This window comes from Martes martes (genome assembly GCF_963455335.1).
Source record: "Martes martes genome assembly, chromosome: 17".
Taxonomy (NCBI): Eukaryota; Metazoa; Chordata; class Mammalia; order Carnivora; family Mustelidae; genus Martes; species Martes martes.
The window spans coordinates 57,174,243-57,199,623 of NC_137905.1; the positions used below are offsets into that span (position 1 = coordinate 57,174,243).

The window sequence follows — 25,381 nt, forward strand, 5'->3', positions numbered from 1 at the left end:
GTGCTTAGTCCTCCTGCCCCCCATCTCCGGCTTCCCTGGGGTTCACCCAGTGCCCCCTCGGATGGGGGCCCGAAGGGTTTGCATCCAGCCCTGCGAGGGCCAGCCGGGAGGGCTTCCTCAGTCCCCTTTCCCAATCCAGGAAGTCCTTCCTGGTGTCTAGCTGTAAGCCCTCTTGCTGCCAGTCTGGATCCATGGTCCACCCGCTCCACCCTGGTCTCACCGCGTCCCCTGGCTGCACAGAGGAGGCAGCCGGTGGCGGCCTGTGCGTGCCACTGCCGGGTCCCTTCCCCGCGGCCCGCCCTCTCCGCAGCATCTCTCAGCACAGCAGGGCGCCGGGCCTGGCGGCTCCGGCTCCCTGTGGGGGTTTGCAGCTGGACACCCTCCCTCCCGACCGCCACCCCCCTCCTCCTCAGGCCTCCGCTGCGGCCAGCCCCCTCCCTGCCCCCGCTCCTGTCCCCTGCTGCCTCCTCGGCAGGCAGCCTCTCTTCCTTCTGGCAGAGCGTCCAGCCACTGCCTGCTCCTCCCCGGTCCAGGGCGCCTCTGGCAGGCGCTTCCCTCCCTCTCTCCCTCTCTCCTTCCCTCCCTCCGGTGGCCGCAGCCTCCTCCCCTCTCCTGCTCCCGTCCCCTTTCACCCCGTCCCTGCCCTGGAGTCTGCAAACATGAGGGTCTTGGCCTGCCTTATCGGTGAGTGACCCCTTTTCCATGGGGACTCAGGGACCTCTGACCCCTGAGCTCATACACTTCAGCGACTCAGACTTCCGGGGCCCTGTCTCGAGTGCTTGGGATGAAGGACATCTGGTCGTCCTTGCCTGATCCCCCCAAGGGACCCAGCCTCTGCACATGCATCCCCCCCTCTGAAGACCCCAGGGACTACTCCCCCACCTCCAAACTGGCCCTGACCTTCGGGGGGGTCACTCCCATTTGACATTAACCAGGCCCCTGGGGGAGCACAAAGGGCCTGGCTCCCAGCCCTGACATGTGGGGCCCCGCCCGTGTCAGGGACCTGAGTTGCCCAGCCCTCTGTCCAGAGTCCTGCCTCCAGCGGTGGGTTTCTGGTTCAGAGGAGTGCGGATTCTGGGTGTGTGTGTGTGTGTGTGTGTTTGTGCTGGGGTATTTAAGACCAGGAGAAAGCACCCCCATGGGGCCTGCCCTCACTCTACCCCACCCCTCCAACCTCCCTTCCAGCGGCTCTGATGGGGATCCAGGCTGTCGGTAAGTGGCCCTGAGCACCTCTGTCTGGCCTTGCCCAGCTCCAACCCACCCCTGTCCAGTCTCCCCCTCCAGGGGAACCCCGGCAGCCCTGCGGGCAACTATGACCTTGGACATTGCTTCCTCCAGAACCGCTGGTGACCAACCCCTCCACTTCCCATGGGGGCCACCTCTCTCCTGAGAACCCAGGAGTTGGGGCCCCCACCAGTGGCCAGGGCGGCTGGCCTCACCCACACCCTGCAGGCAAGCCCCTGGCCCTGCCATTCCGGGGGTCTGGACCTCCCAGATGTCCCAGCCTTTCCTCTGTCCCCCCAGAGCGGCTGCGTCTGGCTGACGGCCCCCACGGGTGTGCGGGCCGCCTGGAGGTGTGGCACGGCGGCCGCTGGGGGACCGTGTGCGACGACGGATGGGACCTGCGGGACGCCGCCGTGGCCTGCCGGGAGCTGGGCTGCGGGGGTGCACTGGCCGCCCCCGGAGGTGCCTTTTTCGGGGAGGGCGCAGGGCCTGTGTGGCTGAGTGAGCTGGCCTGCCGGGGCAGCGAGGGGCAGCTGGGGCTCTGTCCCCACCGCGGCTGGAAGGCCCACATTTGCTCCCACGAGGAGGACGCGGGCGTCGTCTGTGCAGGTGAGAGGCCTTGGAGCCTCCGTCCGGGGCACTCCTACAGATGTGACCCCAGGGACTCGGAGGGTCTGGACTTCCAGGCACCCCCACCCCTCCAAAAACTGGGTGTCTCCCTGCGGGACTCCCAGCTGACCACTGCCTGAGGTGTCCCCATGCCTGCCTTGGTCAGGGCCGCCCCCGCCAAGCTCCTGTGCTCTCCTTCCTGCAGGTCAGCGTGTGGCCAACTCCAGAGACGGGGAGGATCCGCCTTCCATCCTGGAGGGGGACCTCTGGCCAGGGCTGTCTGGGGAGCTGAGCCCTGGCTCTCAGGAGCCTCCCGTGACCCATGGTGAGCCCACTCTGGCTGTGCGTCCAGCTGGGAGGGAGAGGGAGGGGCCTTCCGCACTGATATGTCCCCGGGGACAGACGGATGCACTGGCTTCACCCCCTCGAGGGGCCCCCCATCGCAGCCCCCGCCGCACCCTCAGGGACTCCCAGGCAGCACAGTGCAGCCTGGCAGGAGGATCAGCAGCGACCGACCACCGTCTCTCGCAGCCCCCCGCCCAGCTGGGACCCCACAGAACAACTCCAGGAAGAAGAGCCCACGGCCAGTCAAGCAGCCCAAATCCACCAGGGCCCCCATGCTGACGGCTGGAGCCCCCCGACAGGGTATGTTCTCTGCAGACCTCCCTGTCACAGTTCTGGCCTGGCCTGGACTGACCTGGGGACCCCTGGGTGGCCTCCTCCTAGCCGGTACCTGGGAGGGCTCCAGCATGCACCATATCCCTCGGGGACTTAGTCGGGCCAGGCTCCCATGCCCCGCCCCCGCTCTGATCAGGGGCCCCAGGCAGCTCCTGCCCCAGACACCCTGCTCCTGCTGGGACCCCAGCACTCTTAAAGGCCCAGCCGGCAGGTGGATCTCGGGCCACTGCTCCCTCTGGGGCTCAGTTTTCCCAGTTGGAAAATGAAGGGTGTTTGAATCTGCTTTTCCCAAACTGCTTGGCACGAGACTCACCACCCCCTCCCTCCCTGCCCATCCCCCCACAGAGCGGCTGCGCCTCGTCTCAGGCCCCCACGGGTGCTCCGGGCGCCTGGAGGTGTGGCACGGCGGCCGCTGGGGGACCGTGTGCGATGACGGATGGGACCTGCGGGACGCTGCCGTCGCCTGCCGGGAGCTGGGCTGCGGGGGCGCACTGGCCGCCCCCGGAGGCGCCAGATTTGGCCCGGGCTCGGGGCCTGTGTGGATGGATGACGTGGGGTGTGGAGGCGGGGAGCAGGCTCTGCGGGACTGTCCCCGGAGCCCCTGGGGTCGGAGCAACTGTGACCACAGCGAGGACGCAGGGCTGGTCTGCACTGGTATGCCCCCGCCCGCACCGCCTACCCCCAGCACCCCACCCGCTGCATTTGCTCTCTCTAGGGCTCTCCTCTGTCCTCCCTCCATCCTCATCCTCCCTCACCCCTCCCTCCCCCTGCATCCTCCCCCTCTCCCTTCCCTCCCACCTCCCTTCCCTCCCTCCTCCCAGTTCTCCCCCCTCTTCCTTCCTTCTCTCCCTACCCCCTTCCCTCCCCCAATACAACTTGAACCCCATCCGCTCCAGGCAGGGACAGCATGAGACCCAGTCCTCACTCTCATGGACTCGCAGCGGGTCTGCTGCAGGACGCAGCAGGCACAGGGCGATGGCCGCCCACAGTGGTGGGGTGGGAAGGCGCCGGCGCTGCAGGTGGACAGTGGGTGCCCACCAGAGCAGGGGTGCGGGGGTGGGCAGTGCTTCCGTGGGCTGATGTGAATGGGAAGAGGAAGAGAACATCCTCCCGAGTCCCTGCTCTGTGCCAAGCAGTGTGCTGGGTACCTCCCGGCTGTGTCTGAGCCTCACCGCCACGTGGACAGTCTCTGGGGTGGGTGCTCTCATCCCTGTCTTCCCAGATGTGGAAATGAGGTTCGGAGAAGGAATCCAAATGACCCAGGTTATGGACTCAGCCCCAGACTCAGAACTTGACCGGCCAGGTCTATCCCGCTGCAGACAGAGCTGCTGTGCGGGCCGGGCGTCTGAAACCTGGAGTGGTGGGGACGGAGGCCACCCATGGGGTTTGGGGCCCTGAGCAGTGGGCTGGGACTGTGCTGTACGGGGTGGGCAGCACGGAGAGGCAGAAGCAGGTTCTCCAGAGCCCAGATCGGGAGGGAAGTGGAGGCCCCAGGGAGGGCTCAGTGGCTGGGGAAGCTTGGAGCCTTACCGACACCTTAATCCCCAGAGCAGCCCTGTAAGGCGGCTCCTCATGTCTGACCCCTCCCTGGTCAGTTCTTTTCTCTAGAGCACTGACGGGGAGTGATGTATCTCCCAAACTAGGGGTAGAAAGATGGACTCTGTGCTCCCCAGTGGTGACCCCGGTGTCACCCAGAGAGACCCAACAGAAATGTACCCTAAAGCCAGCAAGAGGTTAGTCCGAAGACTAGGGATTCTTTGCAGAGGGTGGGGCGTGATCTCCCCCCACCCCCAACTCCTCCCAGGGGACACTGGGCAAAGTCTGTCACACTGTGGATGGCCCTCACCTGTGGGGATGGAGCCCAGGGACACTGCAGACATCCTACAGTCACAGCTTGGCCCCCCACAATCCCCCGATGTTGGTGGTGCTGAGGTCGAGAAGCCTGCTATAGAGGACTGGGGTAGGCAGCCGGCACGTGGGGTGAGGGCCAGTGTCCCCAGGGCTTGCTGCTGCACAGACGGGGCACTGGGAGGTGGACAGACCATTGCTGGATTCCCGGTGAGTGACTTCCCATCCTGGAGCCTTTTCCCCATCGACAAACGGAAGGTGGGGCGTCTGCTGTCCCCCTGAGGACAGCGGTGTCGTGGGCAGGAAGCCCCGCCCCGGAGAGCTCAGCATCTGCGCGCATGTGGCCGCCTACCTCCCAGCTCACACCGCTCACCCACTGCAGTCTCCCGTCTGTCTGTTCCCCTCCCTTTCCCCACGTCCAGGCCCAGCCCCCCGGCTGCGTCTAGCTGATGGACCCCACGGGTGTGCCGGCCGCCTGGAGGTGTGGCACAGTGGCCGCTGGGGGACGGTGTGTGACGATGCCTGGGACTTGAGGGACGCCACTGTGGCCTGCCGGGAGCTGGGCTGCGGGGGTGCGCTGGCCGCCCCTGGGGGTGCCTTCTTCGGGGAAGGGGCTGGGCCCATCCTCCTGGACGACCTTCGGTGCCGGGGTAACGAGACAGCCCTGCGATTCTGCCCCGCACGGCCCTGGGGCCAGCATGACTGTCACCACCGGGAGGACGCCGGGGCCGTGTGTGACGGTGAGGAGGACACAGGGAGAGGCTGGGGGTGTGGGAGCCTCAAGTGGAGGCACAGGAAGTGGGGGGCTCGTGGGGCATTGGCACACTCACCCATGCGCCCCTCTCTCCTGGCCTGATCCATGGACCCTCACCCTAAATCCGTGGTCCTGGGATCACCCATGGTGGTGATTGGCTCTTCTCTGCCCTAGGTATGCCTCTGGGGTATGTCCCCCCCACGGCCCCGGCAGCAGACAGCAACCGCTCTTCGTCCCAGGAGGCAGTGTCCAGGCCCCCGGCCCCCACGGGGAGCCCATCCCTAGGCACAGCAGACATCCCACCTCCTCCTGCCTCCCCCACTGTCCCTCGGGAGACTGGACCGGAAGCTGGTGAGTCCGTTCTGCTCCCTGAGAAAACAGGGTCTTACTGACTGCTTCCTCCTCCAGAGTCAGTGCTCCTCCCAACCCAAGCCCTTTCTCCCTGCTCAGAAGTTCGCATCGGGGGCAAAGACAAGGACGGAGAAGGGAACAGAGCCCCATGCCCTCAAGGGTCTGTGCTTGGTTGAATGCCCTGCCGTGTTACTCAGGTGTGGTGAGGCCAGCAGATCAGGACGGGACTGCCCTTGGAAAGATAGTGGGTTTCTAGAAACAGGGGCCACGCAGGGAAGGAGCAGCATGGGCCAGGAGGCAGGGGCAGTGAGGGGAACACACAGCCAGAGCCTTGACCGTGGCTGCTGCTGCTGCTTCTTTTTAAAATATTTGACAGAGAGAAGGTGCACAAGCAGGGGGAGTAGGAGAGGGAGAAGCAGGCTCCCCAATGAGCAGGGAGCCTGATGTGGGGCTCGATCCCAGAACCCTGGGATCATGACCTGAGCTGAAGGCAGATGCTTAACCAACTGAGCCACCCAGGCGCCCCTTGACTGCGGCTTCTGTGGGAAGGAGCGGGCAAGGCCGAGTAAGCAGGCTCAGGGGCGGCTTGCTTGGATGGTTTCCAAGAGCTGTGGGGCACCAGGGCTGCCCCTGGTTGCGGGGCACCAGGCCACGTGGACAGTGGCCCACAGCGTGAGAGCCCCCTGCCTCGGAGCAGGTGGGGGTGGTGGGCTCTGGACTGGCTGGTGTGCAGACGGGAGGCGCGCCCTGCTAGCTACCTGTCTCTCGATTTAGCTAGCCCTCCAGGGGCGGTCCCTCCAGGGTCAGCAAGGCCCCGAGAGGCCAAAGCGTCAGAACACAGACTGTAGGGCACCCGGGTGGCTTAGTTGGTTGGGCGACTGCCTTCGGCTTGGGTTGTGATCCTGGGGTCCCAGAATTGAGTCCCGCATCAGGCTCCCTGCTCAGCTGGGGGTCTGCTTCTCCCTCTGACCCTCTCCTTTTTGTGCTCCCCCCATAAATAAATCAAATGAAAGAGAGAGAGAGAGAGAGGGAAAGACAGACAGACACACAGACAATAAAAAGGCCTGATCAGCACAGCTGACTCCTCCAGGATGGGAAACGCATTCTTGCTGGAAGCCACTTTCCCGCTTTTCCTGAGTTACTCAGTGCTCACGGGCTTGTGTGTGACCGGCGCTGTTGCAGGCATGCTCCGTGTCTCTGTCACGGGACACTCCTGGCCGTGCGGGCCCTGGGTGCTGCATGCTGTCTGTGTTCCAGAGGAGGCCACATGGCTAAGACACGGGTGAAGGCAGCGCGTCCCAGAGCCCACGTCCTCTGTTTGGGTCGTTGCGGTCAACTATACGCAACGTAACATTGACCCCTTCATCTGTTTTTAAGCGTGAGTTCAGTGGCATGAAACCCATTCATGAGGTCGGGCAGCCACCACCATCCAGCTGTGGGACTTTGTCACCATCCCAGACACCCCAGACGGATTACACGCGGGGTCCCCATCCCCCCGGCCCAGCCCAGGCGCCCACCCTTCTACTGTCTCTATGAACCAGACTCCTCCAGGGGCCTGATGCAGGTGGGACCCTGCAGTACTCGTGCTGATGTCCTCTAGCTTCACCCGCGGGGCAGGTCGCGGAATCCCCTCCCTAAGAAAGGCTGGATCCTATTCCATTTCGTGCGCAGGCCTCACTCCGCTATCCCTCCACGCGGGGATGCACAGTCAGGCTGTGTCCATCCTTGGGCTGCTGTGAACAGCGCCAGGACCCTGTGCGCAAGCACCTGTCTGAGTAGCCATCCTCCGTTTCCCGGCGGTAAAGCCCAAGCGGTGGGATTTCTGGATCATACAGGGATTCTGTGTTCCGCTTTTCGAGGAACCCAGACCGTGCCAGACTCTATCCCTGTGCCTGCCGCCAGGATGGACGGATGTGGGGAAGCCCAGATGGACAGATGGCAGGATGAATGCAAGGCAGGCAGAGGGACGGACAGCTGGACGGTTTCCTGTCTAAGTCTTTGGGTCTCTTCCACCCTAGGGTCCCCCCAGCTGCGCCTGGTGGCGGGACCCAGCAGGTGTTCGGGCCGGCTGGAGGTGTGGCACAACGGACGCTGGGGGACGGTGTGTGATGACAGCTGGGACCTGCGGGACTCAGCCGTGGTCTGCCGGGAGCTGGGCTGCGGCAGAGCTCGGCAGCAGGACCCTGCGGCTGGCCGCTTCGGCTGGGGGGCTGGCCCCATCTGGCTGGATGACGTGGGGTGCTTGGGGACCGAGGCCTCACTCTCAGAATGCCCCGCTTCGCCCTGGGGGAAGCACAACTGTGCTCACAATGAAGATGTCGGAGTCTCCTGCACTGGTAAGGAGGCCCCGACCACCTGCTGGCTCCCGGAGGGCTTCCTGGAAGGAGGAATGGGAACTAACATCTTCCTAAGCCCCCTGCCCGGGCTGGGTGTCCCCACACATGTGACCGCACTCACGCCTCACAATAAGTACAAGCTGGTGGGTGTTATGCTCATTTTACTGAGGAAGCTGAGGCACAGAGAGGTTCAGTAACTTGTCCAAGGTCACACAGAAACTAAGTTGGGATCCTTTCTCCTCCTCCCGTTTATGCTCCCCAAGATAAAGGAAGTGAAGACAGGGATGTCGGGAGATGGAAGAGGCCAAGGTGAGGGCCAGCTGCAGTACACACAAGCCTTGTGTCTTGCTAACGTTTACAGAGTGCCAGACACTGAGCTGGGTGCTGGGGTGTCACATAGAAGGAGCCCAGTCCCGGCCCTTGGGACGCTCACAGCTCACTGACACGAAGATGCACCCACACATCTCTGCAAACCCGTGTAACACGGTATCATTCGGGAGGGCTCCAAGACGAACCTTGGTTCTATAATCTTCTAGAAGGACTCCCAAAAAATCAGAAAAGCCGTCATAAAAACCAGCCGAGGGCAGAGGCGCCAGGGCTGATGCAGGAGAGGCATGCAGGGAGCCCCCAGCCTTCCTCCCCGAGGAGCCATGCAGAGAGCACTTAGCTCTCCCAGCAGGGGCAAGTGACCACACACGGGGAGTACTGCCAGGAGAGAGGTTCCCCCAGCCTCGGGTGCAGAGTTTTTACAGGAGCTCGGCTACGACCTCTGGCTGCCTGCCCGCTGGCTGCCCGTGAGTCACAGTATTGGTACTGACTCTCTGGGTAGCCCCATGAGCCAGGGGCCAGATGTTTCCTTGGGCACAGGTGACACTTTACTGCACAGAGGCACTAATCTAATCAGAGAAATGTGACAGGAGCTGTGGCCCACACAATGGCGTCACGGAAGCTAAGGGCCTTTCCCTCTCCTCCCGAGGCCACAGGAGCCACCAAAGGGTTTTCAGCTGGGGTCTAACCCGCCAGACCTGGTACCACTCTGGTAACTGGTGAGAGCTGGACAGGGAGAAAGGGAGACTGTCAGAAGTTATGGGAAGTGACACCGTGCGTGGCCAGTGGACAGGTTGATGTGGGAAGGGCAGAGAGGGTCAGGCATGTCCCAACTGGAAAAGCCAAGGAGCAGGGGGTGGTGTGTCTGGCCAGCAGGTTTGTATCCCCAGAGTCTGGCACAATGCCTGGGTGATAGAATATGCTGGATAAACGTTGAGACATACAGGAGTGAATGAATAAAGAACAAAGAAATAAGGGAGAAGGGGGGATTGAAAAGACTACCTTGTCATCATGGTGTCTGCCACCTTCCTCTCCTCCCAACTTCCAGACACTCCTGGCCCGGACTCCATCTCAGACCCCTTCAGCTGGAGCTGGATCCCCGGCCTGGGTCGAGATCCGGATGCCTGGCTCCCTGGGGAGCTGACCACCAAGCTCCCAGCAAAGCTGACCCCCAGTGTTCCTGAGAAAACCACCGCCAAGGCCCCAGGGAAAACCCCCAAGGGTACTAAGAAGTGGGTGACCAAAAATGCAAGGAGACTGACCACTCAGCCCCCCGTGATTCCGACCACTAAACACTCCAGGGTCCTGGGCACCCAGAGGCCCCCTGAACTGACCTCACGGACCACTACAGCCCTTGCTGAGTCTACCGCCAGGCCGAGCGCTGAAGTCCCCCACAGGATGACCTCACACACTACTGCAACACGGACTCCCCGGGCCCCCCGAGAACGGACTGCCGAGACCGTGGCAACACCGACCACTCAAATGCCCCGAGAAATGACCTCTGAGGCCACAGTGGAGCGAATCCCTCTGGCCTCCACGGAGCCATCTGCTGAGACCCCAACACAAGGTTCTCCAGAGTCTTCCAAAGACCCAGCGCCCTCCCCCACTGGGAGCACCGCTGGGGGCTCAGGTGAGTGGGGGGAACATGAAGAGGTGAGGCTGGCCCCCGTTGACCCCTCCTGACTTGGGGTCTTCTACCAGCAGGCCCGTTCCGGGTGCGTCTGGCCGATGGGCCCAACCGGTGTGCTGGCCGGCTGGAAGTGTGGCATGCTGGGCGCTGGGGGACAGTGTGCGATGACAGCTGGGACCTGCGGGACAGTACCGTGGCCTGCTGGGAGCTGGGCTGCGGAAGGGTCCGGTCCCGAGTGGGCAAAACCCACTACGGCCCCGGGACCGGTCCCATCTGGCTGGATGACGTGGGCTGCAAGGGAATCGAGGCCTCCCTGAGTGACTGCCCTGCTGGGGCGTGGGGCCAGCACAACTGTGACCACGAGGAAGACGTGGGGCTCACCTGCACTGGTACTGGGAACGGGGTGGGGCACCCAGAGTCACTCCAGGAGGTCCTGGAAGGGTATCTGGAGCAGCAGCAAGGACCTGAGGCAGGGAGGGACTCGACCCACGTCCCACTTTCTCCCAAGGCCACGCCGATGAGGACGATTATCCCCCCTGGACGTGGGATCCCACCTCTGGAGAGGACCTGGCCAAGCTGACCACCACCGCAGGGGTACCTGGACACATGCTCCCCTGGGGCACCACCAAGAGCCCAGGGGCCCCCTCTCCGGCGACAAGGCGTCTTCCGGACACAGGTGAGGTACACGGGCAGGGTGCGGATGGGGCCCCCATCAACCTGTGTGCTCCTCCCGGCAGGGCTTCCCGAGAGACCCCAAAGGGAGCTGGCCCGGGTGTCGGAGATCGCGGACAGGTTCTCCGCGGCTCCAGAGGCCCAAAACGTTCCTCCCCTGGGCTCCTCTCGAGAGCCTTGAAGAGGAGACCCCCGTGTGTCTCTGAGACACGGCCTGAGCCCACGGTCCTCCCGCAAACCAGCCGCGACACCTGAGGCTGGGCCCTTCCGTCCAGAGCCCGGAGACCGCCCAGCGGGCCGAGGTCACCACGTCATCCCCCAGCCCCCTAGAGCTTGGCCCGCGCCGCCCGAGTGTCCTTCCACCCCTGCGGCCACACCCGGAGCCCATGCGGCCCTGCCCGCGTGCTCTCCCGGCACAAGCTGCTCAGGCGGTTTCCCCGCAGCATCTCTCAGGCCCCATGTCCCCGAGCACGCGCATTGCTTCCCCGGGCTCCCGTGTCCACGCACGTGCGCAGTGTTCCTCCAGCCTTCCCTGTGGCGTCTGTCCAGTCCCGCATCCCTGCGCGTGCGCGCGTGCTCTCCGGCCTTCGCAGGCTCTGGGCCTTGCGTCCCTGCGCATGTGCGTGTGCATTTGTGCGCACGCGCGTCCGCGGCCCTTCCGTCCTCCCCCGCCCGCCCCGCTCGCTCTCCTCCACTGCTCCGCTCCGCGTCTCTGTCGCTCTGCTGTCCTCGTGGTCCGCTTGTCTGTCGCCGTCGCTCTCGTGTGCTCGCATCCAGGGCACACTGCCTGCGTTCCTGTCCTTCCCTCCGTCGACGCCTCTACCCGCCGTGTTCTCGCTCTCTCTGCCTCCGACCGTCCCCCGCGTGTCCTGCGGCTGTCTGCCTGCCCCCCACCCGGCCACTCGCGCCCCCGGCCGCCCCTCTGTGCCCCGCGCGCGGACTCCACCTTCTGCTCACCGCCGGCTCCTCCTGCCCCGGCCCCGCCTTTTTCATTCCACCCAGCCTTCTGCCCGCGCTTCACCTCTCGCTGCCCTCTCCCTTCCCCGGGTGCTCTCCCACCCCCCGAAGGGCCCCCTTCTGCCTGTCGCCCCGCGCCCCTCTGCTTGTCTTTCCCTGAGAGACTCGTCGCCTCAGGAACGGGGCGGCGCGCCCCGCGGGCATTTTCCCGCCTTTTTCTGGCGCTCGGCACGCACGCGCGGCCCTCTGGGAATGGGCCCAATCCGCCTCACGGCTTGTGACGTCACAGGGGCGCTGCGCCTCCTGATTGGCCGGCTGACCCACGCCGCGCTAATAAAAGCCGGGGGCGGGAGGCGCTTACTGCGCTTCCAGAGCGGTGACTTGCCTGCGAGGTTGGGCTGGTTGTGGGGGGGAAGCGGAGGGGAGGGGCGGGCCGAGGGGTCGCCGCGCGTTAGGGCGGGAGACCGGAGTTGTGAGGTCGGGCCGGGTCCTGCCCGGCGGTCCGAGGGGCGGCCGGGGTCTTAGAGCCTTTGTTCTCGGCGGCGGGGCGCAGAGCCCTGGCTATCCTCTAGCGCCCCCTCGTGGCAGAGACGGTCAGACGCGGGGCCCGGAGGTCCTACTGGGGTGCGGGGCGAGGCGGGGTAGGCGGTGACGTGAGCTCGGAGCGGCGTTGCGAGCCGCGCCTGGGAAAAGTCGGGAAAGTCCCAGGTCCAGTACTAAGGAGGCCGGATGGCGAGTGGGAGGAAGGACAGACGCGCGTTCCTCCCCTCACTGCGAGGTGACCCCGGGAAGGAGGGACCCCGCCTCTCTGGGCCTGCTTCTTCCTGTGGGGAAGCAGCCCCGCACAGCTCGCTCGGTGCGGGGTGCGCGCGGTTCCGGCGCCCGGGAGACCCGGGCCCTGCGGCGACCGCCCGGGCTGCGGCGGGGGCGGATCTGCCTCAGCGCAAACTCAGGAGCCGCGGCTAAGGTCCGTCTTCGCGCTTCCACACACGTTTCGCTCTTCGGACTGGGAGGGATGAGGAGTCCCTGAGCTGACGATCAGCGACCTGCTTAGTCCCGCTCACGGGCCCGCTCCGGGGTTAGAACTAGCGGGCGACCTCGGGTCCCAATCCCGAGAACAAAATGTGTGTGAAACCGCTTAAAACCACGGAACGCTGGTGGCGAGGCTGGTTTAGCGTCAACGAACGGCCGCTGCGGGATCCCAGGGAAGCCGTTGGTTCTTGCAGGGCCATCCCGAAGGGCCTTGCCGAGGACATGGTGTTACCCGACAGCAGACCCCGGGAGGAAGGGCGTTCTCCGGGGGGCAGAGCCCGCGGGACACTGCCCTCTCCCTGGACCCTTAGCTCCATCCCGCCTTGACCGTGACAGAACGGCCACGTACTGCCTTGAAGCAACGCAGGCTCACTTTGCAGCCCCCCCGGGTCAGAAGTCCAGCAGGGATGTGTTCCTTCCCGAGGCTCTAGGACAAAATCTGTTCTCTACCTTTTCCAGCTTCTAGAGGCCCCCACATTCCTGGCTCGTGGCCCCTTCCTCCATGTTCAGAGCCGGCAATGCTGCACCTCTCTGACCTTCCTTCTGTCTTCACGTCTTCCCCTGTCCTAATTTTAAGGATTTGTGTGATTGGATTGGGCCCACTTGGATTGATGCAGGATAATCTCTTCCTCTCAAGGTCTGCACCTTTGATCACATCTGCAGTATCCCTTTGCCACATAAGGTAACCTATTCAGAGGTCCTGGGGACTAGGGTACAGGCGTCTTTGGGGGAGCATGGTTCCCCCAGCGGTCTACCACCGAATCCGTGCTGTAGAGACTCTGTGGAGACTTACACGTTTGTTGAATAAATGTAACAGCCGAAGCTAGAAGCTTAAAAGGTTGAATTTCACTTTCGAGTTCATTGAAGTAGTATTTCTCGAGGCTTCTCGGAATTTGGAGACACAGACATTTACATGCCTGTCAAATACCTGCTGTGCGGCAGGCGTGAATACGAACCCCTGAGAACACAGCGGCCATGAGCAAGGGAAAGGGAGGCTGAAATTTGCAATTTAGAATAGGATGGCCAAGAGATGCCCTCCGGAGAAAGTGCCCTTTAAGTGATGACCTTGAGGAGGAGAGGGAGAAAGCCATGCAGGTGTCTGGTTGGAGAATGTTTTATACAGAGGGAACAGTGCATGCAAGGGCTTTGAGGTAGAATCGTGCTTAGCTGGTCGAAGAAACGGCCTCAAGGTCAACGGGGCTGAAATGGAGTGGTTGATGGGAATGATGGCAGGAGATGAGATCTGCAGTGGGGAGCCCCGAGGGAGCTAAAGGTGCATTCCAGTCGGAGGGAGCAGCGCATGCAAAGGCCCTCTGGTGAGACCTTGAGAGAGGAAGGATGCTAGCATGGCCGAAACACCATAAGCCAGGCAGGGTGAGAGTGATAGGAGCGGGCTAGACTCTGAGTTTTATTCTCTATGCAGTGAGAAGCCCTCGGTGGGGCATTTTGAGCTGGGAAGGACACGGTCGTGAATGCATTTTCAAAGCAGTCACTCAGGATGCCGCATGGGAAATGGCTGGAGGAGGCAGCGTGCATACAGGGAGACTGAGAGGTCTCTGGAAAGGCGACAGTGGTCTCTGCCGGGGTAGCAGTGGAGACTAAGAAGTGGATTGTGTAAGCTCTATTCTGGGAGTCAAGCTGATGGATTCAAGTGATGGGTTGGGTGGGGTGGGAGAAGAGGGGAGTGGGAGATGGGGACCCACCTTTTACTGGATCAGGGAACACTGCAGCTGGATCCACAGGATCCACAGTGGGATTATTAGATCTATTGGTGATGTGTTTGACACATCCAGGTGCAGACATTACATACACCATCCTGGAGCTCTGCGGAGTGCCTGGGCTGAAGATATACATCGACAGAATGGAATGTGAAGCTGTGGGAACGGATGAGGCTGTGCAGACAGCTAGCCGTGTCTCATGGGCCTCCCATACCCAGCTTGGAAGGTGGGATGACTCATGGATTTGGGCTGTTGCTGTATGTTACGGCTGCATGAAGTCATGCAGAGGGGAGAGGATCCAAGAGTAAATGCAAGATTAAATTCAGAGGTTGGATGGTAATATTAACCATCATAGCTAGTTTTCACTGAATGTGCCCCATGTGTCAGGAACCATCTACAGGCATCCCATGGCTTAACTCACTTCCTCCCCCAAGGAACCTTATGAGATCAGTACGCTCAACACCGTTCTACAGAGTAGGAAACAGGTACGAAGAGGGCCAGTACAGCAAACAGCAGAGCTTGGATTCTAACTCCAGGATTTACACTCTTAACTATGCTAGTCTTGGACATGGGGAAGGAGCATATGATAGAATTAGCTCTGAAGAGCCCAGGAAGCATGAAGCAGGCGTGACTTCATTGAGAGGGGAAGGGGTGTGGCCTTTGAATAAAATCTTGAAGGACGAATAAAAGCTCAGCAGGGGAGGAGCGGGGTAAGACTCAGTAGATTCACACCTCGAGGGAAAGAGGTCTCCATGAAGGACCAGGTAGATCTGTGTGGGTCTGAAGCCTAACTGCTCTTTGCTGTGTGACTTTGGGAAAGTTCCTTGCCTTCTCTGGGCTTCCGTTCGGTCATCTGTAGCAAAACAGCAGCTTCTCTAGCCACCCTCTCCCCATGAGATTGCCCAAAATTAAAATGACTGACAGCACAAAGGATGTGGGGTAAAGGTGGGCGTGTGAATCTGCACCTCATTAGGAGGGCAGTTTAACAATGTCTAAGGAGACGCCTCTGCCTTCCACACCGCAGTTATACAATTAGGTGTCGAGGAGTTCTCACTCCGGAGCCCAAGGTGACAGATCTAAGGAGTTCACTGCAGCCGTGTTTGTAACAGCAAAACATTGGCCGCAGCCTAAGTGCCCGTCAGCAGGGCACGGACGAGTCGACAGTTGCGTGTTGGTACGACAGAATATTAAATGAAGGTTAAAAAGAAAGAGCTAGAGAGAGATGAATTTAATTCAAAGAATAAGCTTATCACATGCCAGGCTTTGCGACCCCATGGAGTAGACCATCATGGTACCCATTTTACAGGCGAGGAAACTGAGTCATGGAGCAGTTCAGTGATTTCCTCACCCAGCTAGGAAGGGACACACCCACAAACCAAGCTGTAAAACTACGCATGCACTGTTCTGTGGACGGGCAAGTCTTCAACTTAGGAAGCTCAACCAGGGAGAAACAATATGGCCTCAGAGAGTCCTTTGGGGAAGGGAGGTGATCGGGCCTCACAAGGGCTGTAACTCTGCAATGCTGCTGCTGAAATTTAAAATGCACATTTTAATGAAAAAAATAAAATTGATCCCACACTAACGGCCAGTGGACGGGTGGCCATATCTTTTTTTTTTTTTAAGATTTTATTTATTTGACACAGAGAGAGATCACAAGTAGGCAGAGAGGCAGGTGGAGAGAGAGGGGGAAGCAGGCTCCCCACCGAGCAGAGAGCCTGATGGGCTGGGTCCCAGGACCCTGAGATCATGACCTGAGCCGAAGGCAGAGGCTTAACCCACTGAGCCACCCATGTGCCCCACGGGTGGCCATATCTTAGAGCACGGTTCAAGAACACAGAGAGCCAAGGAGTATGCCTGCGGTTGGTGGACTGACATTTTAACGGGGTTCGATTTGTGTTCTCAGTGGAGTTCTCCTAAAACCCAGCATCTTGAAAAGACATCTTCACCGCTAATGGGTTTTTTTCCTCTAAGCTTGTTTCCATTTTTTATTTTTTAATAGTAAGGCTAATGGTTCTTAAAATTCCTAATGAGTAAGACCGTCAGGTAGGATTTCATAGTTACCCTCTTAAGGTACTTGACAGGCATGGGGAAGGTATTTAATTCAGAACGGTTAATAATAGGGAGATGGACTGAGGTACTGGCAGCGCCAGGCGTCAAGGTGAAAAGTGACCCATGTTCTATTCGCATGTAATATATTAGCAGGTGACAGAGCCAGGGATTTCTGCAACTGGGACAGCTAGCCGCAGAGTTCAAAGTGACCAGGACAAACGTGCCTAGTGTGTCGGATGCCATCCTTTTGCTGGTTTCACGTGCAGAGTGGGAAAATGTCGATGGTGGAGAAGGGAATTCCAGGTGGAGGCAATAGCACGGGCAAAAGCTCAGAGGTGCACCAAGGCTAGATGGGAACACCTCAAGGTTTGGGGTCCGGTGTGAGCAGCAAGCCCGTGTGGAAGGCAGCACGGTGAGGGGGTGTCAGAGAGGTATGCAGGGGGCAGTTAGTGAAGGGAGGTGAGGAACATGGAGTTTCTGGTTGCCCAAGATTGCGAATACACTCAAACCCACTGAACTGTACATATTAAGGTATGGGAATTATATCTCAACAAAGCTATCGTGTTTTTTAGTGATTGATTTATTTACCTGAGAGAGAGAGAAAGCGTGCACATTTGCATGCAAGTGCAGGGGAGGGGCAGAGGGGGAAGAGGAGAACCTCTAGCAGACTCACTGGGCACGGAACCCCACGTGGGGCTCGCTCTTCCAACCCTGAGATCGCAATGTGAGTTGAAATTAAGAGTCAGACACTTAACCGACCGAGCCACCCAGGCGCCCAAAAAAGCTATTGTTAAAATAAGTATTTTGATCCACCAAGCTAGAAGACTGAATTCAATCTTTCAATTTTCTCTATATAAAATGGTGTATTTTATATTTTACATTATACTTATAAAATGGTTAATTTTTTAAAAAGATTTTATCTATTTATTTGACAGACAGAGATCACAAGTAGGCAGAGAGGCAGGCAGAGAGAGAGGGGGAGGCAGGCTCCCCGCTGAGCAGAGAGCCCGATGCAAGGCTCGATCCCAGGACCCTGGGATCATGACCCAAGCCGAAGGCAGAGGCTTTAACCCACTGAGCTACCCAGGCACCCCTAAAATGGTTAATTTTTATATTACACAGCTGACCATTGAACAACACGGGGGTTAGGGGCACTGACCCCCATGCAGTCAAAAATCTACATATAGATGAGAGAGTTTGACTCCCTCAGAACTTTACTAATAGCCTACTGTTGACGGGAAACCTTACTGATAACATAAACAATTAACACATATTTTATATGTTATATATATTATACAGTGTATTTTTTAAAAATTTATTTATTTATTTGACAAATACAGATCACAAGTAGGCAGAGAGGCAGAGAGAGAGAGAGAGAGAGGAGGAAGCAGGCTTCTTGCTGAGTAGAGAGCCCGATGCGGGGCTCGATCCCAGGACCCTGGGATCATGACCTGAGCCGAAGGCAGAGGCTTTAACTCACTGAGCCACCCAGGTGCCCCAGTATACACTGTGTTTTTATAATAAGGTAAGCTAGAGAAAAAAGTTAGTAAAATTATAAGTACAGTATAGTATCGTACTGTATTTGTGGGAAAAATCCACATACAGGTGGTTCTGCATAGTTCAAATCTGTAGAGTCCGAGGGTCACTGTATATTATACATTTATATGTTACATGAAATTGTCATGTAGAGATTATCCAAGTGTATTCATCCAAAATACATCGGGAAAATGCTACAGAAATGTTCCCGGTTGTTCATTAATAAAGATTATAGGTGTCCCCCTCCCCCCGAGGGAAAAATAAAGAATGAGTGGGGCAGGGACTTCAGGACGTTGGAATAAGAACTGTTCTTATTTTATAAGCTGGTTTAGTCCCGGCTTCTGTCCTTAGTAGTTCAGAGCATCTCAGCTGAGTCACCGGGGTGGCTGTGAGGTCAGGGAGGAGGTTGGGGTGGTCCAGTTGAGACAGGATGAGACGTGAGTTGGGGTCCAAGAGGAGCAGAGGGTCACAATGAAGGGAAAGGAGACTCAGTTCTCCCTGTATCTCTCAAGGTGATGAGGATAGTTACGAGCCTTCCTGGACGTGGGATCCACCTTCCGGAGGGGCTCCGCCCGAGGGGACACCCACCGCAGGCAGACCTGGATCCACTCTTACCACTGCCACCACCCGGAGTCCAGGCCGTCCCTCGCCAGCTCCAAGGATCCATGGAGACACAGGTGAGGCATGTAGCTGTGGCAACCAGGTTGTTTGTGTTGTGGGTAGAGAGATGGACTCGAATTCCCCAGTGGTGACCCCACTCTCACCCCAGAGACCCAAAAGAAATATATCCTGATACAAGGGGTTATTAGCTACGTCTGTGGCCCTCAACTGGGAGTAACTGGCAATGTCTGAAGATGTTTGGGATTGTCGTGACTAAGAGTAGGGAGGCTACTGGAGCCTAGTGGGTCAAGGCCCCGGGTGTTGCTACATATCCTACTCTGTACAGAGCCGTCCCCCACAGCAAAGAATCATCCAGCTCCAAATAGCAACAATGCCCAGGTAGGGAAACTGTAACCTATACTATGCAATTCACTCTGACAAATCAATGAAGAAATGACAGGAAACCCTACAGGAGAACGGGTAACCGTTATGACCAGGCAGTTCACAGAAGGGAAGGCCCAAATGGCCAACAAGTATATGTAGAAACATTCACACTCACAAAGAATTAGGAAAATTAAAGTTAAAGTGGTGACAACCATGGAGAAAATCTGGAAGGTAGGTAATGTCAAGTGTGGGTGAGGATGTGGGAACACGGACATCCCCACTGGATATAGGTATCTGAAAAAGACAAATTGTGAAATTAGGTATGATTGTACATTGTGACCCAGCAATCCTCCTCCTGTATTCCAGAGAAATTCTTAAAAAAAAAAGGACTTTATTTCTTTATTTGAGAGAGAGAGAGAGCATGAGAGAGGTCAGCGGGAGAAGCAGACTCCCTGCCGAGCAGGGAGCCCGATGTGGGACTCAATCTGGGACTCCAGGATCATGACCTGAGCCGAAGCCAGCTGCTTAACCAACTGAGCCACCCAGGCGCCCCATGTATTCCAGAGAAATTCTTGAACAGGCTTCTACGGGAAAGCTGTGTGAGGGTTTTCTTTGGAACACTGTGGTATCAGGGAGTTGGAGGCAGGTTACGTGTCCAGCAGCGGGTAACGCGAAATGCAGTAGGTGCATGTGGTGAAATCCCACGCAGGAGCTAAAGCGAGTCGAGCTGCACACACAGAAGCACGGGGCAGTGTGAGCAACTAAAGATGGAGAAAGAGCAGAGTGAAATTTCCAGCGGTTTGCAAAAGCTAAAAAGCACAAACACAGAAATACACGTACGCTTAATATATTAACGTATGTACATATATGCCTTTTATAAGGTATTGTGTAAGGACCCATCTTTAAGAACATGTGTCAAATACACTAATGCAGGTAGCTGTGGGGGAAAGTGAGAGGGATGGAGAGCGGAGAAGAAAAAGGAGAAAAATGAAGAGACATTGCCGGGCTGTTGATGACGATGTACAGAAGAGTATTATTAGTTTGGCTTTCTGAACCTTGGGTCTGAAAAATTAAAAATATGGCTCTAGGCATCTGAACCCCTACAATATTTTAGCAAGCTGGGATTCTTGAAATAATAACTAAATCAGTTAATAGTTACTGAACAGTACACCCAGGTGTTGGGGACTGTTCTAAGTATTTTATATATATTACCCCTTTAGCTCTCAGGCATCTGTAGGAGCCCTATGATGTAGGTGCTATCATTACGCCCATTTCACAGATGAGAGAAACTGAGGATGGACACCAATGAGTGTGACAGTATTAGTCACAAGAGTGCCTGTTACATGCGAGGCACTGTCCTAAGTCTCTGCGCACACAGGAGCCCCCTGCACCAGCACAGTTCTACAAGGGAGGTCTGTTGATCATCCACACACTGAGGTTCAAGGCAGTTAAATAACTTGTCCATGGCCACCCAGTTAGGAAGCAACAGATCTGGGGTTTAGGCACAGGCAGCATGGCTGGAGGCCAACCCCCTCATTGAGCCACTTCTCTGACGCTGCAAACCAGTGGCAAGAACAGGAGGCGCGTCCAAAGCCTGCGGGAAACCTGGAATTCTCTAGAGCTGTATCCTTCAATATGCTAGCTATCAACACGGGTGGCTTTTTACTTTAAATGAATTAAAAATGTGAAAAAGGAGGGCAGTCCCCTTGGGTCCCCCCCCTCCTTAGGAGCTTTGTGTATTCACTTCGCTATCATTCAATAAACCTTGCTTTGCTGCCCACCAAAAATGTTTTTTAAAAGATTTTATTTATTTATTTGACAGAGATCACAAGTAGGCAGAGAGGCAGACAGAGAGAGGAGGAAGCAGGCTCTCCGCTGAGCAGAGAGCCCGATGTGGGGCTCAATCCCAGGACCCTGAGATCATGACCTGAGCTGAAGGCCGAGGCTTTTAACCCACTGAGCTACCCAGGCGCCCCCCAAAATAGTTTTTTTTTTAAAAGGAAACCCTAACCCTTAGTTGGACTAGCCACACTTCAGATTAGGGTTGGCCACATGTTATCATACCCGTCACCGGGAAAGTGAGATTTAACGACCCAGACTCTGAATGCAAAGGACTTTGCTTCAAATCTTGTCCCCACAATTTGCAAACTATCTGTGCGACCCATGACAAGTTACCTACCCTCTTGGCCTGACTCCCCTCATCTGCAAAAAGGGATAAAATTCTCATTTACCTGGAAGCTGAGCCAGGAAGGGGATGAGGCTTCTCATTCTACTCAGGCCCTAAATGTAAGGTGCCGCCAAAACGCGCAGCTACCAAGGTAAATATCTTTATAGTTTTAAAAGTCAAAATTAATGTAAAACATTTGCAATGAACTGAACATCAAAAATTTAACTAAAGGCAGGATCCCATCTACCTCACTTGATTTTCCCTAATCCTGGCCCAGTCAGATCCTGTTGGGGTAAAATTTGGACTCTCTGGTTCATAGTGGATCTTCTGCAATAATTTTGTTTAAAAAGTGACAAAAATCTTGACCACTGAGATTGCGCTCAGAAGCCTCTGGCATCCCGCCTCACGCTTCTGCGCCTCCGGCATCCCCCACCCCTTCCTTCCCCATTTGCTCCCTCGTCGCCCTGCCCTTCACCCCTCCCGCACCCCCAGGCGAGCCGCCACAATCCCCACGCTCCCGCATTTTCCTTCCCGCTTCCGCAAGCCCCTCCCGCCTCCCGTCCCTGCCCCCCACGTTTCCGCTCCCTCCCTCCTTCCACCGTCCCCCTCCCCTCCCTCAAGCTCCCTCGCCTGCGCCGGAGGACGCCAGGTGGCGTCTGGAGACGTCGCAGGTGGCGGGGAGGTGGGGCGCTGGGGCGGGGCAAAGTCTGCCGGGGGAACCGTGACGTTGCAAGGCTCCGCGCCCTCCCGTTGGTCGGTTCCTCGCTGGAGGGGCGGGGCAGGCCACGGGGGTGGGCGGGGCAAGCTGACCTCGACCGTCTGTCTTTCCTCCTCCTCCAGGTTCCCTGAGGAAACCGGGGCCGGAGCGTCGGCTGCTGCGTCCCCCAGCGGCCCGGACAGCGCCCCCTGCCTCTTCCCCAGCTCCGCCAGCCTCGCCCGAGCCCCCAGGCCCACCGGTGACCCCCGACTCTGCGCCTCGGCTCATTCCCGAGGCCGCTTCAAGGCGAGGGGTGACCTCTGACCCTCCTGACACTTCGCCACCCAACCCAGACCTGGCCTCGCAGATGAACTCGGCCCTCACTCTGACAACCCCCGGCCTCATTCTGTCCACCCCTGAGGGCGCTGTGACTCCAGCGCTGATACCTGATCTCTCACCCACCCCACCGCCCACCTTGCCCAAAGAACTGACCTCTGACCCCTCTGCCCCGGCAGTGGTGACCCACCTTTCTTCTGCCTCAGAGTTGACTCCGGAATCTGACACAACCCCAGACTTGGGCACAGCTCCATACGCCAACACTTTTCCAGATCATTCCAAATCCCCAGACTCCTCCACAAACCCCCACCCTACTGGCACCCCTCACTCCACCTTGACCTCTCAACCCACGACCACCCCTCATTCCACCACAACCCCACCACTCACTACGACCCCACAACCCACCACGACCCCACAACCCACCACACCCCCTCAACCCACCATACCCCTTCAACCCACTACATCTGTTCAACCCACCACAGCCCCTCAGGCCACCACAACCCTTTACCTCACCGCAACCCCTCATCCCACCACGACCCCTCAGTCCACTGCCGCTCCACCCACCACAACCCCTCACCCTATCACAACCCCTTACCCTGCCACAACCCCTCAGGCCACCATGACCCTTCATTCTACCACCTCCACTCACCCCGGCATGACGGCTGACCCTACCTCAACCCCTATGATCACTACCAAGTCCATTCTAACTTCCTCGGGAACAGAACTGTTCTCTCCCACTCCAGCACCAACAGTCAAGTCTAGCCTACACCCCTGGTTGACCGCCACGGGGTCTTCTCATCTCCCTACATCCAAGATGTCGAGCCTAGCGCCTTTTCCAGCCTCGGAGTCCAGCCACTCCAGGCCTCCTCCAACTCCAAGCGTGGACACTCTGTCCACTGAGGACTTCAAACCACCAAGAAGCCGGAGCCCCAAACCCAGCCCACCACCCACACAGACCCCACACTCAGCCTCTGACCCCACAGTGACCTCTGACCTCCACCTGTCTTCCATGGCCCACCCCTTGGGTCAACCTTTCCCTGACCATCTCACCCCAAGGCCGACCCCTGGTCAGAGCCCAGACCCCCTTGGCCCATGTGTGGCTCCAACACCACCTGTAAGGGTCATGGCCTGTGAGCCGCCTGCCCTGGTAGAGCTGGTGGCTGCTGTGAGGGCCGTGGGTGGCCAGCTGCAGAGGCTGACCCAGGTCCTGGAGCAGGAGCAGCAGCAGCGCCAAGCCCTGGGCCTGGGGCTGACCCAGCTGGTGGAGGCCACCCGGAACCTAGGGCAACTGGGTGAGGTTGTGAAAAGACTGGCTGAGGGGGCCTGGCCCCCCAGCACCTCGGCACCAGCTACCACCACCCCAGAGGAGGAAGAAAGGCCTCTGAGGGGAGATGTGTGACCCCTATATGGGACTTGAGGGGCTAAGATACACCCAACCAAAAAATGAAAACCATAGTATCTAATTAAAAACAAGATATCGGTGACATTTGTGGGGATCTAGGGGAACTCCAGAGAGAGGGAATCCCAAGATTGGTCTTGAATTGTGAATCCCACAGGCACCATGCAAGGCAATGATGTTTATGGTGATGGTGTTAGTGATAATGGGTGATGACCATGGTGGTCATGGTGATTACGGTAGTGAGAAGGAGGACGGTGAGCCTAATAATGGCCGTGATGACCATGGTGACGATGGCGCTGGAAGTGATGTTGGCCATGACCACGGTGGCGGTGATGATGAAGGTGATCGTGGGTGGGCGTGATTGCGATGATCATAGTGATGACGATCATGATGGAGATGGGGATGGTGACGATGGTGCCACCATTGGTACTGGTGAAGCCCCATCATGGCAGAGATCTTTGTCTTGTTCACAGATGTATGCCCAGCTCTTAGAACAGAGCCTGACGTAGAGTGCACACACCTTAAAAACCTTGAATGCATGAGTACATGATAATAATAATAATGACTAATTTGTTGAGTGCCTCTTGTGGATCAGGCTCTGTTTTGAGGGCTCTCTGTGCATAACGTCACTTTATCTTCCTGAACACCCGCTGAGGAGGGTGCTGTTACCACAGCTCAGCAGAGAGGGGGTGAGCTTTGGAGCCCGAAGGCCTGAGTTTGCCTGTGGGCATGAACCTGCGCCAGTTACCTAACTTCTTGGTCTGAGTTCTTCCAGCCACGTAAGTGGGGTAGTAAGTGCACGCCTCATGGGTGGTTGTGCTGATTCACTAAGTCAATGCGTTATGTTAGAGCGCTTAGCACGGGGGCCGGCTCTGGATAAGCACTCGTGCTGTGCCAGCTGTTGTCTTTGTCCCCTTTTTACAGATCAGGGCACTGAGGTCCCAGGTCCCTTAGGGAAGATGTGGTGGAGCCGTGACTGGTGGCCAGGCCTGTCTGACCGGACCCTTGCTCCTAAGTCAGACTAGCCTGGACTCGAGACCACGTCCAGGCAGTGGGACTCTGGGGGCTTGTTTCCTTTCTCTGAACCTCGGTCTCGTCACGGTACACGGGGATAGTAACAGCACCTGCCTCTGGGGAGGTGGTGGTGGGGAGGATTAGACGAGGTAGCCTGGGCAGGGACGGAGCTTGGCGTGTCATGTGCTCAGTTAACAAGAATGATCGTGATCCCTTCCTGACTGCGTTTCTCGGCGCCTGACCCAGTGTGGCCTCTTAACACACTACATCCCATCCCCACCCAAGCCCTTTGAGGGAGGACCTCGATCCCCATTTCAGAAAGGACACCGACGCTCAGAGAGGGCAAGCGTCTTGCCTAAGGCCACACAGCAGAGTGGGAACTCAAACCCAGAAAAATGCGATGCAAATTCCCCTGGTTTGACCTTGGCCTGGGGTTCCAGGTTAGGACTCCTATGACGGCCCCTCTTTGAGTGACCTTGGGTAGGCTCCTTCCCCGCTCTGGGTCTCCACTTGTAAACCGGGGGCCACCTTGAAACACCGAAGGAAGCTCCAATTCTGGTTTCTGTAGCCTCAGACAGGAGACCGTTGCCTCCTCCTCCTCTCCCCAGTCTGGAGCCTGGCTCAGAGGTCCTGGAAGGTCATGGAGCTGGCGCCCCCGCAGTCCGGCAAAGGCCAGCAGGGTCCAGTTACGTGTTGGGGGTGGGGAGGGATAATGTCTGGGGGTCCTGATAGATGGACTGTTTGCCCCAGCCAACAGGCAAAGAAGCACGCAGAGAATTCTGTTCCCTGGGTCTCATTAAGCCCCAGACTTAAATAACTGCTGACTAGTAAACAGGGAGGGCTGAGGGGGCCCCTGCCTGCCCGCCCCTTGCCCTCCTGGGCAGTCAGGGGCTCAGAGGACAGCACACCGACCTGGAGGCAAAGGGTCTGCTTTCCCATTTGAAGGTGGGAGCAGGCGTCCCCCAACTCTGGGTCCCCCTCGAGGGCCCCACTAGGAGTTCAGGCTCTATGCCCCCGTCTGTGAGCCGGATTGGGGGGGGTGGCTGTTGGGCACTCTGGCCCC

The 25,381-nt window shown here is 58.2% G+C and overlaps 1 protein-coding gene across 1 annotated transcript; it reads left to right on the forward strand.

Annotated features, from left to right (window-relative positions):
* Nucleotides 1-659: 659 nt before the first annotated feature.
* SSC5D (scavenger receptor cysteine rich family member with 5 domains) lies at nt 660-23,364 on the forward strand (the record flags this gene model as incomplete). Its single annotated transcript, XM_080828466.1, has 14 exons — nt 660-684; nt 1,186-1,212; nt 1,525-1,833; nt 2,039-2,158; nt 2,365-2,478; nt 2,857-3,165; nt 4,782-5,099; nt 5,288-5,464; nt 7,483-7,800; nt 9,176-9,757; nt 9,832-10,146; nt 10,266-10,433; nt 18,234-18,398; nt 21,713-23,364. 14 exons carry the CDS (start codon nt 660-662, stop codon nt 23,302-23,304), a joined length of 4,539 nt encoding a protein of 1,512 aa, XP_080684592.1. The 3' UTR covers nt 23,305-23,364.
* Between the last annotated feature and the right edge of the window lie 2,017 nt (nt 23,365-25,381).